The sequence below is a fragment of the Salvia hispanica genome, chromosome 6, assembly GCF_023119035.1.
Source record: "Salvia hispanica cultivar TCC Black 2014 chromosome 6, UniMelb_Shisp_WGS_1.0, whole genome shotgun sequence".
Classification (NCBI taxonomy): Eukaryota; Viridiplantae; Streptophyta; class Magnoliopsida; order Lamiales; family Lamiaceae; genus Salvia; species Salvia hispanica.
The window spans coordinates 4,313,241-4,327,574 of NC_062970.1; the positions used below are offsets into that span (position 1 = coordinate 4,313,241).

Here is a 14,334-nt window from a genome sequence, read left to right on the forward strand (position 1 = left end):
ATTTTCGTGAGTGTTTCTTTATATCAACATTGTGTATTACAAATATCAACAATATGACATTAGAATATCAACACAAGGACAAGAAAATATCAACACATTTTTATTGAGATTGGACCTGCATAATATTGAGATTTTGCCTACAATATATTGAGATTTTTTTGTTGCATTTGTTGATAAAAGCTGCTTATTAATATGTACGAAAATTGAAATATAATTTATCAAATTTCATCACCCGAACGTCGTCGAAACATATGCAATTGAGATCTCGTTGGAATCCTTATTAAATTATCTTTAATTTGATATATTTTTTGCGAAAAAATAATTTAAATTGAGAGAGTTACGTAAGTTTAAAGATTTGAGATGATTTTGAGGAGAGAGAAAATAGTTAGTTATAATTATTACATATAGCATTTAATATTAATACTCTTTTAATTTAATTAATAATTATTTAAATTTAAAATATATTACACTTCATTATATTAACCACAAGATCTTCTAATCTAATGATTGAAAATTGATCTCAATTTGAAATTGATAATTAGTTAGTAATTGATTATGTCCCGTACATATTTTATCCATAAAGTGATAAAAGCTTCAGTCGATTATTCGAAATTATTATAAAATCTCCAACTAATTGCAATGTTTATTCCAATCCTTACTTGTATGTTATATTCTCCAAACACTAGTAAGTTCCAACCTTTTGCATACTCCATTCAACAACTGCAACTGATGTAACTTTAAATATAGACCAAATAATTGTAATAAATTATCAAGCTCTGCTGTGTTGTTATATCTACATAATATCATCCAACTCGAATGTAAGAATTTCTCAGACCAGAGCAACTGCGGATAACAAGCTCCCGCGAGCAGCTTGGTATTATCGGCCTGCACTATTTCTTCATCGCTTTCCCATAGAAGAATATTCGACTTGGTAATTAACACAAGCCAAAATGTTAAAGACTATAGTATTACAGCATTAGTAAACATCAAAGCTACAAATTCCAGTTGAGGTTTTTTACGGTTCAAGATTTGCTCTCAAGATTGTAATGCATTCATATTTTCCCTTTCCTAACTCTCAAGAAAACCTATTTGCATCAATAAGTCAATGATGAAAGCCACTGCTAAAATCCCACATTGCTACTGCATTGTACCTCTATGATATTTTCTTAGTCACAAAAACTATGAAAACTTCTTTGAGATACATACCAAGTTCAAGTCAGAAAAATCATACACAAAATGATAACACAATCTGAAAATAGGAACAAGCAAGTAACAACAAGAATCATCGCCAGCATTGTGGGGGACTCAGTATTGCAATCATAGTGACTCGTGTCTGAACCCAACAGATTACCAGATGTTTAGGAGCATATTCCAAGCGATATGAGAGCTGAAAAAGATTAGCAGTTTGCAAAATTACATAAACGGGTCAAACTAGCTCGACAAATATCACACTAGATATAGCAATTATAAGCATGCATACTTTACTCATACTACACTACATATTATATAGATCAACCAACAATGATTATTGTGTGTTGTTGAAAATATTCGAGTTGCAGAAATTGTAACACAATACAAATGACATTCAGTTTAATTAGGAGAATATACCAACTACAGGGTGAAAGGAATAGATCGTATATTAACAAATGGAGGATGTGTTTGATTGGTTGGAGTTTAGCATTTTTACCTTTTGGCTTCTAATCTATAAAAACTTGGAGGTCGTAGTTGTCGTACTCCTCTTGCTGCACCTTCTGAATTTGTTGTGCCGAGGCCGCTACAGAAGTGCCACATTCAGCTATATAAATTTTTTGGAGAGTTGGGATATCTCCAATGGCGCTAGGGATTTCCTCTAGCTTATGGCATTTGGTTAAAACCAAAATCTGGAGTCTAGGGAAGTTTGTCTCATCAGCTTTCCAACGCACAAGATTTAAGCAGTGAAGATGTAGATACTTCAGTGAACAGAATTCATTTCCTTCTGTAGCCTCCCACTCTTCCTCTGCCTCGGCCTCTCCCACACTTTCAAAAACACATTCAGATATTTTAAGCACTTCAAGATACGGTAGTGCACATAGAGTTGACAACAAAATCTCAAATACTACACATTCCAAAAGAGACAACTTTCTAAGATGAAATGGTAATCTGAGATTACGCAGAAAACGGCTACCATCATGATTCAAATTAGATTGGCAACTTAACTTTTCGAGTTTGCGGAGATGGCTAAGATCAACTTCAATGTTTGGTGAGTCTTCACAATAGATTCCCAACCTTATAATATTTGGAATTCTTTTAAAAAAGCCACTACTAATCAGCTTTGGAGTAACCCACGCATGGAAAAGCGTCTGCAGCTTCTTAAGATCAAATTGTATCTCCTGGATTTCGAATATTGTCATCACCAACCTAATATGTCTTAGCTCAGATATCCTCCATAATTCAGACGTCACATATGGCATATTGTGTGGACAAATCAAGGTTTGCAGATTGTGCAATCTTGATATTCCATCAGGTAAACCCGAAGAGCAGTTTATAGCTAAGTAGCGTAAGTTCACAAGTTGTAATATTTCTTCTGGGAACTCCTCCAATAACACACCCATTACATCTAGCACCCTAACTAATCTTAACATGCATAAAACCGGAGATATATTAATCTTATCATTAGTGCATATAAAAGATCGAGCAACTGACATTAATTGTGGTGAAGCACACATATCGTCCATTTCATATGATGACTCAACACTTACACGCCGCATGGAATCCTTAACGTGTAAAAACTTCTCCTCATTAGCTTTCCTTATGCATAAATCTCTCAAAAGATCATGGATAGAGTAACTCAATGCTTTCCCATTGGACTTTTCTCGTCTAACCAAAAGTAGATTCCTCTCCACGAGAAGTTTCAAGTAATCCATAGCCTCTTCCTCCAAACTCTTACCACCATTAGATTTCACAAATCCGTCAGCTATCCATAGACTTATAAGTCTCGATCCCTTAATCTTATAATCTTCTGGAAAAGCTCCCATGTATAAGAAACATGGTTTCAAGTAAATGGGTAAGTAGTTATAACTCAAGGAAAGTATATTGGAGTACTGCTCTTCGGATTCAACAATGGAAGCTTTTACATTTGCCGAAAAATGCTTCCACGCATCTTTTGATCTTTCGACCTTTGACAACAACCCCCCAATCACATGAATAGCAAGAGGAAGCCCACCACAATCACTCGAAATCTTATATCCCATCTCTTGTAATTCAAGAGGGCAATCCTCTTCTCCAAATACAGTTTGGCGAAGTAGATCCCAACTTACGGCTTCATTAAGCAATTGCATGTCATGATGCAGACTCTTAGAGTTTGCAACATATTGGGCCACATGAGATTCCCTGGTGGTGATCATAATACGACTCCCATCATTGTTGTCTGGAAAATACATCCTTATCTCATCCCAGAACTTGGTACTCCATATATCGTCTAACACAATCATGTATCTGCGCCCAAACAACCTCTTATACAATATATCTTTCAACTCATTTTCATTACATCCACTTAGTTCATCATCAATCTTTTCGTCTAGGCGACGAAGAAGACTTAATAGAATATCTCGCATATTGGGAAGTTGTGAAATTGCAGCCCAACCACGATAATCAAAGCGATTAGTGATGAGCGGATCATCATAAAGATTTCGAGCAAGAGTGGACTTACCTATGCCACCCATCCCAGTAATAGGGATGATCTCCAGCTTGGTCTGCATATTTGTAAGTCGATCCTTCAACTGCATCAGATATGCATCAACTCCCACCAAATTGATCTTGGAGCTCAACAAAGGAGCACCAGCCGGAATCTTCTTTTTCTCCACCTCCACGAGGCTTAGAGATTCTACAACTTGCTGCACATCACCATGAGAGAAAGAAGCACGATTTGATGAAGTCGTCTTCTTCCCTTCCATGAGCTTCACCACTTGTTCCATTGCAGAATCCAGCTCTTGAGTTACTTGCTGCAGATCTGGTGTTGGAAAGGCCAAGCTCACGCTGTTGGAAACCACTTGCTCAAACTTAGAACGCCGGTCTTGCATAAGTTTCGAAGAAACCATGCGTGATTCAATAATGTCTTCAGCTTTATATGAAACATCTCTGATTTGGCTCTCCAAATTACTTGGTAGTATATTGGTGAGTGAAGACTTTTCAAGAATGTGCATCAGAGATTCAGCTTTTTGGAGTAGGGACTGGAGTTGTGGTTTGTTGCGATCAACAATCCAAAGTGATTCTTCAGGATCAAGAATTTGTTGGAGGATAGTGATGAGTGACTGAAGATTGTATGCCATTTTTTAGATCTCTTTCTCACACACACACACAGGAAGGGAAGCTTGTCGACTTGTAAACATTCAAAAGAAAATGTTTAAACTAACATCACACCTGTAACAAACTTGTTGATCAAATGAAATTTCTGGCAGCCAGCAAATAATACAAATTTTTTTTGTCAATTTATTGGTTAGTTGGCTATATTTTATAGGGTGGTTTAATCATAAGCCCATGAACCTGTTCTGTAGATTGAAGATTCATGTAGTTCACTCGGTGCGATCTCTTTGAAAAAATTCTTTATTATTCAATTTGTAAAATTTACTCCCCGTCCATCAACATCGTCCCATCATTATCTTCTTATTATAAAATTAATACTTATTCATTCAATTGTTAATAGAGTGTTAATTGAGTCACTTTTAATTTTGGCAAAAAGTAACTACATCTCTTAATTTATTCTCTATTCATCTCTCTTACTTTATTTACCATTCTCTTAACACACTATTCTTAATCTCCATACTAAAAAGAAACGTCTTACTTAACAAGGAACGGAGAGAATTCTATATACAAGTATGACTTACATTCCACTATACTTTTTCCTATTCATTTTTCATTACACTTCTTCAAATTTGTGTCAAGTCAAACTGAACCTATTATTCATGGATTGAGGAACTAATTGGGAATAAACAAACTACAATGCTGAGATATGCTGCAAAAGAAGTACTACTTCATTCGTCTCACTCAAGATGTTTACTTTTCTTTTATAATTTATTTTACTCAAAATGTCCATTTTCTATATTCGGAAAAAAATTCTCTCATTTTTCAACATTAAAATATTCAACTTATATTTTTCTCTCTACTTCATATAGACGCTCTTTCTAAAATTTCATGTCATTTAAAATTATGGACATCTTAAATGGGATGGAAGGTGAATGTGTTGTGCATGAGAGCACAAGGGCTAAGCCCATTGATGAAGCCCAATTAGCTGCATCAGTGCCCAAAGAGAAAAGCCCAAAGCTGCGGTGTCAGAAACAAACAAATCACAACAAGAAAGAAGGTTTGTTGCAAATAAAAAATGATCAAACTAACATCATAGTTCGTTGATCATATAAAATACTCACTGATGATATCAGACCGTAGATTAGGGATGCAAATTTTATAATAAATAAATACATGTTGTCAAATTAAAAAAATTAAATAATACTAAAAATAATATCTAAAAAAAAATAATGTTCGAGTCACGTAACCATAAAAAAAAATTTAAACTATTTAATATCTAAAAGAGAGAATATATTTCTCCGTCCACAAACTTTACTAAGATATCAATTTTAATCCATAACATTTGAAAATATCTTTTAAGACTAGGTCCGTCGTATTGCCTGCACCACATGCGATTGCAAACACTCAACTCAGCTGCAAAACTAAGTTGTTGATCAATTGAAATTTCTGACAGCCAACTTAGAGCATCCGCAGCGGCATCTCATTGCGGGCTCGGTCTCGACCCGGCGAGACGAGACCGAAGCGAGACGTTGCTGCAAGCCTGCTGTCTCGTCGCGTGTCTCATGAGGGAGGGGTGGCCAGCGAGACGTCTCGCCACGCACCAGCGCCATGTGGCGCTCTGGCGCGCGGCATGACGCCCACTCACCGGCCCGCGAGTGGGGGTCGATTTTTTAATATATATATATATATATATATTATATATATAGGTGTGTGATCAAATACTAACTAAGTTATGGTAATAACAAATAACTAATATCAATTTTATATGTTAAAAACATCAACACAAAGACATAAATTTATCAATTTTCTTGTGCTGATACACTTATGTCTTTGTGTTGACATTTTAAATTCACATGTTGTATTGATATAATTATGTCTTTGTGTTGATAATGTTAATGCACAATATTGAAAGTTATTAGTTATTACTGTAAATTATGTCACGGTGTCATTTTAAGAGGGGTTGTCATTTTAACACAAACCTATATATATATATATATATGGTAGTGATAAAATGCAAACCCATATATTGTACAAACTCCAAACTTTTTCAACACAATATCAATATAATGTCAACACCGTATAAAATTTCAAGATTCTGATATCAACACAATGTCAACACAATTTCAACACAACATCAACCGTTGACATTGTGTTGACATTTTTTGTTGCTATTATTTCATGATCTGTTGATATTTTCTAACGGTCCAGATCAAAGTTTGGAGTTTGTACAATATTTAGAGTTTGCATTTGATCACGTCCCTATATATATATATATATATATATATATATATATATATATATATATATATATATATATATATATAGAGTTGTAATCAATGTCGAACCTTCTTAAAGACCGAACTAGAGAACAAATTTGGGCCATAAGATCTAGTTTTTTGATGAGATATGTTGCTGTAAATTTTTTTCGCTCTTCATTACAAGCCAATTTTACTTCATTGTATAGGTTTATTACTTCATTCTGTACGTAATACATTGAAACTACAACATGTTTTTACTTGCTTCAAGTACGTTTTGAAATGATTCAACATATGCTTCATTCGAATTCATTGACATGAGTTTTTACTTTATTGACATTAAAAAATGCAATTTATTCAAGTGAATTTATTACTTCATTCAGAAACGTTATTACTTCATTGGATAAGGTTTTTACTTCATTCCAGTAGGACTTCAAATGCTTCTACACATACTTCGTTCATATAATCTATTATATTATTCCATGCGTTTATTACACCATATCAGCGTCGTAGTGGTGATAGATATTGTAGAGAGAAAGAACTGCACGCGACGGCGAAACAGCATTTACGTACTAGAATGAAGTAATAATCCTATTAGAATGAAGTAAAAACCTACCGGAATGAAGTAATATATTCTGGAATGAAGTTAAATATTCGTAACGTGTTAGTATGACTTATTTACCTTCGGATGAATAAAAATAGACTGGTGATGAAGGAGAAAATAATTTATAAATTTGTGAATCTCATCCATAAAATACTAGATCTAAAAGCCCTAATTTGGTATGGTTCGGTGGTTCGGTCTTTAAGAGTGGGTTTGTGGATAATGGGACTCTCTCTCTCTCTCTCTCTATATATATATATATATATATATATATATATATATATATAACACTACACACACACACACAAATCCCCCACCATTTTCCCCACACACAAACACTACACTCTCACAAATCTCTTTCCTCTCCAATTTTGGAAAAATGTTCGGTGAATGAAACTCCGGCGGCGACGGCGGCTACGACTTGAATGCGTTTGTCGACTGGGGGCATTGACATACTTGGATTTTACATGGTTTTAGAGGGTGTTTTTGTATGAATTTGATCATATTTTGTCTATTATTGGGCGTGTTTATATCTACTTCTCTATTATGTTGGTATGTTGACCATTTTGTTAAATGTGTAGAAAAAGGTACAAAATATGTGGATGTGCAACAGCCTTGGTTTGAGACAATTTTTACCGGAGATTTTGAAGTCTAATCAGCTCCTAATGCATATCAATCTCTTCGTCTTTGAAAGAGCTTCCCGTGGTTATCTCGCACGCTTCAATCGAAGTTCGGTAGAAGAAGTTATGGCCGTTATAAGAACACTGCGTTGTCCAGAAACTTTCACGCGGCAGGGTGAATTATTACCCTATAAATTCACGCGGCCGGGTACGGTAATTCAGCGCTGAAAGAGTCAGAAAGGGGTCAAAAATCTTCACAGAGACGAGTGAATTTACAGTGTATTAATTCACCCGGCCGTATGCACTGTTTTGGCTAATTATTTTGCAAAAAACACGATTTTTGAGAAAAGAAAAAGAAGAAAAGGCTAGAGTTGCAGCAGACGAGATTCATTCTACACTTACCGCCTCCAACACTCACACACACCCCCAAGAACACCTTTGAGAGAGGGAATCGATGATTAAAGATTCTAGATCGGAAGATTGAAGATTCACTCCATAAATTCGTTCCACAGAAGTTCTTAGTATCTATTTCTCTTGCTTTTGATGGAATACTTTGTGTTAAACTTGGTTTTCTTCATGAACATGAGTAGCTAAACCCTTTTTGTAGAATTCTTGGTGATGATGCACTAATTTCATAGTTTTTATCCAATTGATTTTGTTCTTACCTTGCTCTTGTAGTTATTTGATTATTCTTGGGTTTATTCCTTTCAATCGCTTGATCACCACTTGATTGTGTATGATTAATTAGATTAATCGGAAGATGAAATAATTAATTTGGAAATAAGAATAATTCACATCTTAATACAATAGAACTCGGGAGAGTTGGGGTTTTGAGTAAGGTCTTTGACCTAATCGAGCTTTTGGGAGTTAGGGGTTTAGGATTAGAAGGGGACTTCAATCCTAGCATCAAATCTACAGGTTTCTCACATCGGGAAGGGATTTAATCTATAATTGTGGTCGACTTAGTAACTCTAGAGACACCAAAAGGTAAGACAATTTGATTGGATAAGAGCTTGGAATTGTGCATCGGATCCTTGAGTTTTACAATTTTCTCCATATTATCTTCTCACTTCGTGTTTATTTGTTCTTAATTGATTACATGCATTTCATATGCTTTTATTAGTGTTAGTACAAACCAAACTTTTTCCGAGTGTCTAGATAGTAGTTAATATTTGTTCGTGGTAGTTAAGTTAGTGCAAATTTGTCTCTGTGGGATACGATACTCTTGCTTGCTAATTGCTACACTAGCCCCGTACACTTGCGGGTATTATTTGTGTTAAAATAAGTTGAGTCAGGCATGTACAATGTTTTGGGTGCTTCCGGTTCCAGTTCGTCGCCAGGCACCCAAGGTTCGGCAACGCCGGCGTACCAAACACCATCGAATCCAGTTGATACATACTATCATCCTCCCTCCGGCGGCCCGAGTCGCTCGCAAACGCAGGGATTATCCCAAATTAGGGTGGATATTCTAGAGAATGACGATGGCGTTGAGGAGGGCGCCCGTCATCCATACACACAAGTGGAGACGATGACTCTGTTCGACGCTTGAATCAGCACGTCGAACGATCCCATCTTCGGGAATCAACAAACCCGCAAGGTTTTTTGGGAAAAGGTCACCAGCGTGTACAACGCAAAGAAGCCGAAGAAGACCGTCAGTGGCAACCTCGCTCTCATTTTGAGCGAGCTGGCAGAGATGTCAAAAAAAAATTGGCATCTACAAGAGGGAAGCGAAGCAATACAAAAGCGGAGCCAGTGGAGCCGACATTCTGAGAGCGGCTTTCTGAGTCTTTTAATCCGACACCGGCAAAGATTTCAAATTTCCCGATGTTTGGGAGGCGGTCAAACATATTGATAGGTGGACCTGCACGGGCTCGAACGTGAAACGCACGTGGCGAGTGGCCAATACTTGTCTAGTGATACAGGGGAAGGCAATGCCGCCTCACAAGAGTTTGAATTCCCGACCTCCGATGCAGGGGGCTCCTCCGGTACACGACGTCGGCCGCAAGGGAACAAAGCGGCGAAGGCGGCTGGAGGGAGAGGGAGGGGCCGAGGCGAATCAAGCCAAGTGGGCTCCCAATGGCCGCCGTCCTCCCTAATGTTCATGTACTTCACCGCCACGATGGAGGACACTTCTCGCATGACCCCTCCTCAATATCAAGCCCATCTTGTCGGCATTGAGTATTTGGCAAATCAATTTGGTATTCCACCTCCACTTAGCTTGAGGACACCGTCACCGCATTCGGGGGATGAGTAGTTTCTAGTATTTTAATTTAGGATTTTAATTTGTAATTTCTAGTATTTTAAATTATGTCTTTTTTTATTATTATTTTAGGATTTTAATTATGTGTTTTTTTAGTTTTTTAGTATTTTAAATTGTAACTTTATTTTATTTAATGAAGTGTGTTTTTATTAATTGAATTTGTTGGAAATAAAAATATAAAATGAAATTGAATAAATAGTTAAGGGATGAGATGGTTAAGAGATGGATGGATGCATGGGTTGTCTCCTAGTTAAGAGATGGGGTAAAAAGTGCAATGGAACCCATGAATAGTTAAGGAATGCGACGGTTAAGAGACGCGGATGCGGATGCGGATGGCCTTAGCCTTGGCCTTGAGCATATAGACTATAGTATAACATTTTTATTTGATACTCCCTACGTCCACGAAAAATAAAGCACATTTGTCATTTTTGGTTGTCCACGAAAAATAGAGCACATTTAAAAAAGAAAGTTTTCAACAACTTCGCTCTTACTTTTTGCTCTTCTCTCTTACAAATAGTATGGCCCCCACATTCTACTAATACTACTTCTCTCTTACTTTTTCCCTTCTCTCTTACTTTATCAATTCCAGATTAAAACCTGTTTCGTTCATAATGTGTCCTATTTTTTTGGACGGAGGGAGTAATATATTGGACAGTTTGCATAATTAACAAGATGCATCATAAGCGTTGACATTTTATATTTTATTCAATTTGTAAAAGTAAATTAATTGCGTAATTGTTAACCCATGGAGCGACATTTTATATATTATTCAATTTGTAAAAGTAAATTAATTGCGTAATGGTAACCCATGCAGAACACATCAGCAATCACAAGAGTTATATACATGGATAAGTATTTTGTATTGGTACTAAAACGAATAATTCAGCATTTCGAAGAAGAAAAATTCCCCATTATAAAAGTCAAACTATCAAAAAAATAAATATAGTTTGCTTGGGTTCATAACTTTGCATATAAAATATGTTTGCCACCCCACATTCCATGCCTCCTCCAAACTCACATCACATGGCCATCAAAATTCTGCAGCGCCACTCCATCGCACCGTCTCACGGCGGCGCCACCGCCGCCGAATCCTTCCCGCTTCTATATTTCGACATGGTATGGCTTCACACCCCTCCAACCGAGATTCTCAACTTCTACACTCTCAAATCCTCCCAATCTTATTTCTTAAACACACTTGTCCATGAACTCAAACACTCCCTCTCCATCGCCCTCAAACATTTCCTCCCCCTCGCATCCACCATCACCTTCCCCCTCACCTCCGCCGCCATGCCCGTCTCCCGTTACACCGCCGGCGACTCCGTCTCCCTCGCGATCGCCTCATCCGACGCGGACTTCGCCAACCTCACGGCCAACCACTCCAAGGTTGCCGATGAATTCCACCAATTCCTCCCGGAAATGCCGCCGGAGGTTTTCCACTCCGACCGCATCGAATTCAAGGCCCTCGCTATTCAGGTCAACTTTTGTAAATTATTGGCTAATTATTTTTATCCCAATCTGTTAAAATGTTCACTATTTTTGTAAATTATCAATTTTATTTAGCAAATCTATGATCAGATTCAATTTTCGGCATCACGTTAATAACATCCATAACACTAATGTGGAATTAGATAGGCATATTTTTTTTTTCTTTTAAACATGAGTATACTATGAAAAAACATACACATAATAAGACTTTGGCATGCTATATGATTAATAATTTAATACTGTTTGATCAATTAAATTCAGGTGACCTTATTTCTTTTTATGCCATATTGGTTTGTAAGTTAATGGAAAGAGAGTAAAGTAAGAGGGTTAATAGAATAGAGATGATGTTGTTTCTATTTTATGAAACGTTTCACTTATATTAGAACAGATGGAGTAATTAATATTGTTGGATCATTTAAATTCAGGTGACCTTGTTTCCGAACAAGGGAATCTGCATCGGCCTCAAACACCACCACGCCATATGCGACGCCACCACTCTCTTCGCCTTCCTCCGCGCATGGGCCTCGATCCACAAATCCAACGCGGGTGGGGAATATTCCCTCCAAGATTCCCTCCCTTTCTACGGCCGAGATTCCGTCCAAGACGCAAAACAACTCACCAAATCCTCATGGAATCTAATCAAAACCAAAAAACCAATTTTATCCCAAACCATTTCCTTCCCTCTAAACAAAGTCCGAGCAACATTCATCCTCACCACCGACCAAATCAACAAACTCAAAAACTCATCATCGGGCCCCACCTCCACCTTCACCGCCGTCTCCGCCCATCTCTGGACCTGCCTCGCCGCCTCCGCCGGGGAGTCCGTCCCCGACGACGAGCCCGAGCTCTTCGGCTCCCCAGTCGACTGCCGCGGCCGCCTCGATCCGCCTCTCCCGGAGAATTACTTCGGCAACTGCTTAATATTCTTCATGGCGAGTTCCACCCACGGAGTGATAAAAGGGCGCGGGGGATTCGCGGCGGCCGTGGCGGCGATTTCGGCGGCGATCCGCGAGACTGTCGGAAACGAGAAGGGGATTTTAGATGGATTCGAGAATCATTTGAAGGATCTGTCGGAGTATGAGGGGAAGAGGGTGGTTTTGATAGCGGGATCGACGCGGCTGGATCCGTGCGCGGCGGATTATGGATGGGGAAGAGCGGTGAAGTATGAATGTGTTCATACGGATTATGATGGAGCTGTGAATCTTTGTAAGGGGAGAGATGGAGGAGTTGAGATCGCCATGTCTATGACCAACATTAAAATGGATGCTTTTGCGCATGTTTTTCACCACAAATTGTACTCCATTAGTAGCAACTTGTAATGATTTGTGGTATTATATACAACTTTGAAGTTTGAACACTTTTACTTACTAAAGGCATCCACTGGACTATAGCCCGCCCTAAACCTCGCCCTATGTACCGCCACATCATCATTTTATCACCACAAATTATACTCCATTAGTAGCAACTTGTAATGGTTAATTGTTGGACAGCATTTAATTCGTAATGAACTTTTTGAAAAGTACTATAGTACTAATATTGGATACTAATTTTTCAAGTTTGGCAATTTAAAGTATTTTAATGTCATCTAATTACCAATTGTACATCTTAATAGAGGATATATGTTTGGTGTTAGTGTTAGTATTACTTTTTCTCTAAAGCTAAGAACATCTCCAATAGCGGCTAGCCCACCGGCTAACCGATTCGTGGCGCTAGCCGGACGGCTAGCTGAACTACTGCGACCGGCGAGGGCCGAATCGGCTAGCCATTAGGCGAGCGCACGACGATTTGAAGGCGCTGGCCGATGCGCTCGCCGCCATTGCAGGCTGGCGATCGGCCAGCGTAATTTTTTATTATTATTTTTTTAAATTTTTGAAACACTATATATTCGCGATTTTCACGTCATTTTCATTTACACCACTTGTTTTAACGAGTTTTATCTCTATCTAAATTTCTGTACAAGAGCAACATCGAAAGATGGACAACAACAACCAGTCTACTTCGGCAACGAGCGGGTCTCAGACTCCCACGGTACCTGTGGGGTCTGGATGGGGGCAGATGGGCGGGCAGTACAACATGTACCCTTGGCAACAGTTGATGGGATTGATGACGGGCGGTCAGGCCAGCGGCGGGCAGGCAATGCCGGGGTGGGGAGGTACGCCGCAGATGATACAACATATGATGGGGATGATGCCGGTATGGCAGGGGGGATGCAGCTCGGGATGCAGGGGTCCCCCGGGGGGGCACGGTCTATCGTCCCACTCTTAATTTTTTGACGGCTTCGTCTCACACATTGACCCCGGTGGAGACGCAGTTCACTGGGATGACCGTTTCTCATTACAGGAGTTGGCGATCGATGTCGAGGAAGCGGACACTCCCGTTCCAACGGGGGGAGCAGAGCGCGGTCGAGTCGCTCCGAAGAAGAAGAAGAAGAACAAGGGGAAGAGCAAGGTGGTCGGCGAGTCGTCGCGGCCGACTGTTGACGACACCACCGCACGGAGGAAGTGGACGGACGATGAGAACGTCGCCCTGTCCAAGGCGCGGGTGTCGGTTTGCGACGATCCTCTGCTTGCGAACAACCAGAAGATCGTCAATATGTGGGCTAAGATTAGAGCAGCCTACAAGAGGAACTGCCCGCATGGAAAGGATAATCGGGGAGGAGTGCCGAAAGGCGTGGGAACGCATCAGGGCCGCGGTTGGCTGATTTTCGGGCTTGTACACCAACGCCCTCCGCATGCAGACTAGTGGGTAGATTAAGGAGGACTGCCGGAGGATAGCGGAGAGTCTGTTCCCCAAGCCGGGGATTTATAAGGAATTCACCTATTGGAATTGTTA

The 14,334-nt window shown here is 39.0% G+C and overlaps 2 protein-coding genes across 2 annotated transcripts; one reads left to right on the forward strand and one right to left on the reverse strand.

Annotated features, from left to right (window-relative positions):
* Positions 1–1,124: 1,124 nt before the first annotated feature.
* Positions 1,125–4,349, reverse strand: LOC125196998 (putative late blight resistance protein homolog R1B-8). Its single transcript, XM_048095688.1, has 2 exons — positions 1,688–4,349; positions 1,125–1,387 (listed from the first exon to the last, which is right to left on the reverse strand). The coding sequence occupies exon 1, from the start codon at positions 4,305–4,307 to the stop codon at positions 1,698–1,700; it is 2,610 nt and encodes an 869-aa protein (XP_047951645.1). The 5' UTR covers positions 4,308–4,349; the 3' UTR covers positions 1,125–1,387; positions 1,688–1,697.
* Positions 4,350–11,043: 6,694 nt separating this feature from the next.
* LOC125197099 (malonyl-coenzyme:anthocyanin 5-O-glucoside-6'''-O-malonyltransferase-like) lies at positions 11,044–12,874 on the forward strand. The gene is made up of 2 exons (XM_048095802.1): positions 11,044–11,490; positions 11,928–12,874. Exons 1-2 carry the CDS (start codon positions 11,131–11,133, stop codon positions 12,819–12,821), a joined length of 1,254 nt encoding a protein of 417 aa, XP_047951759.1. The 5' UTR covers positions 11,044–11,130; the 3' UTR covers positions 12,822–12,874.
* Positions 12,875–14,334: the final 1,460 nt, after the last annotated feature.

Bases quoted from the DNA above. Each gene is read 5' to 3' on its own strand.
- LOC125196998 (XM_048095688.1), bottom strand. From the start codon at position 4,307: ATGGCATACAATCTTCAGTCACTCATCACTATCCTCCAACAAATTCTT.
- LOC125197099 (XM_048095802.1), top strand. From the start codon at position 11,131: ATGGTATGGCTTCACACCCCTCCAACCGAGATTCTCAACTTCTACACT. The intron at 11,491-11,927 runs GTCAACTTTTGT...ATTTAAATTCAG, and splicing joins TCAAGGCCCTCGCTATTCAG to GTGACCTTGTTTCCGAACAA.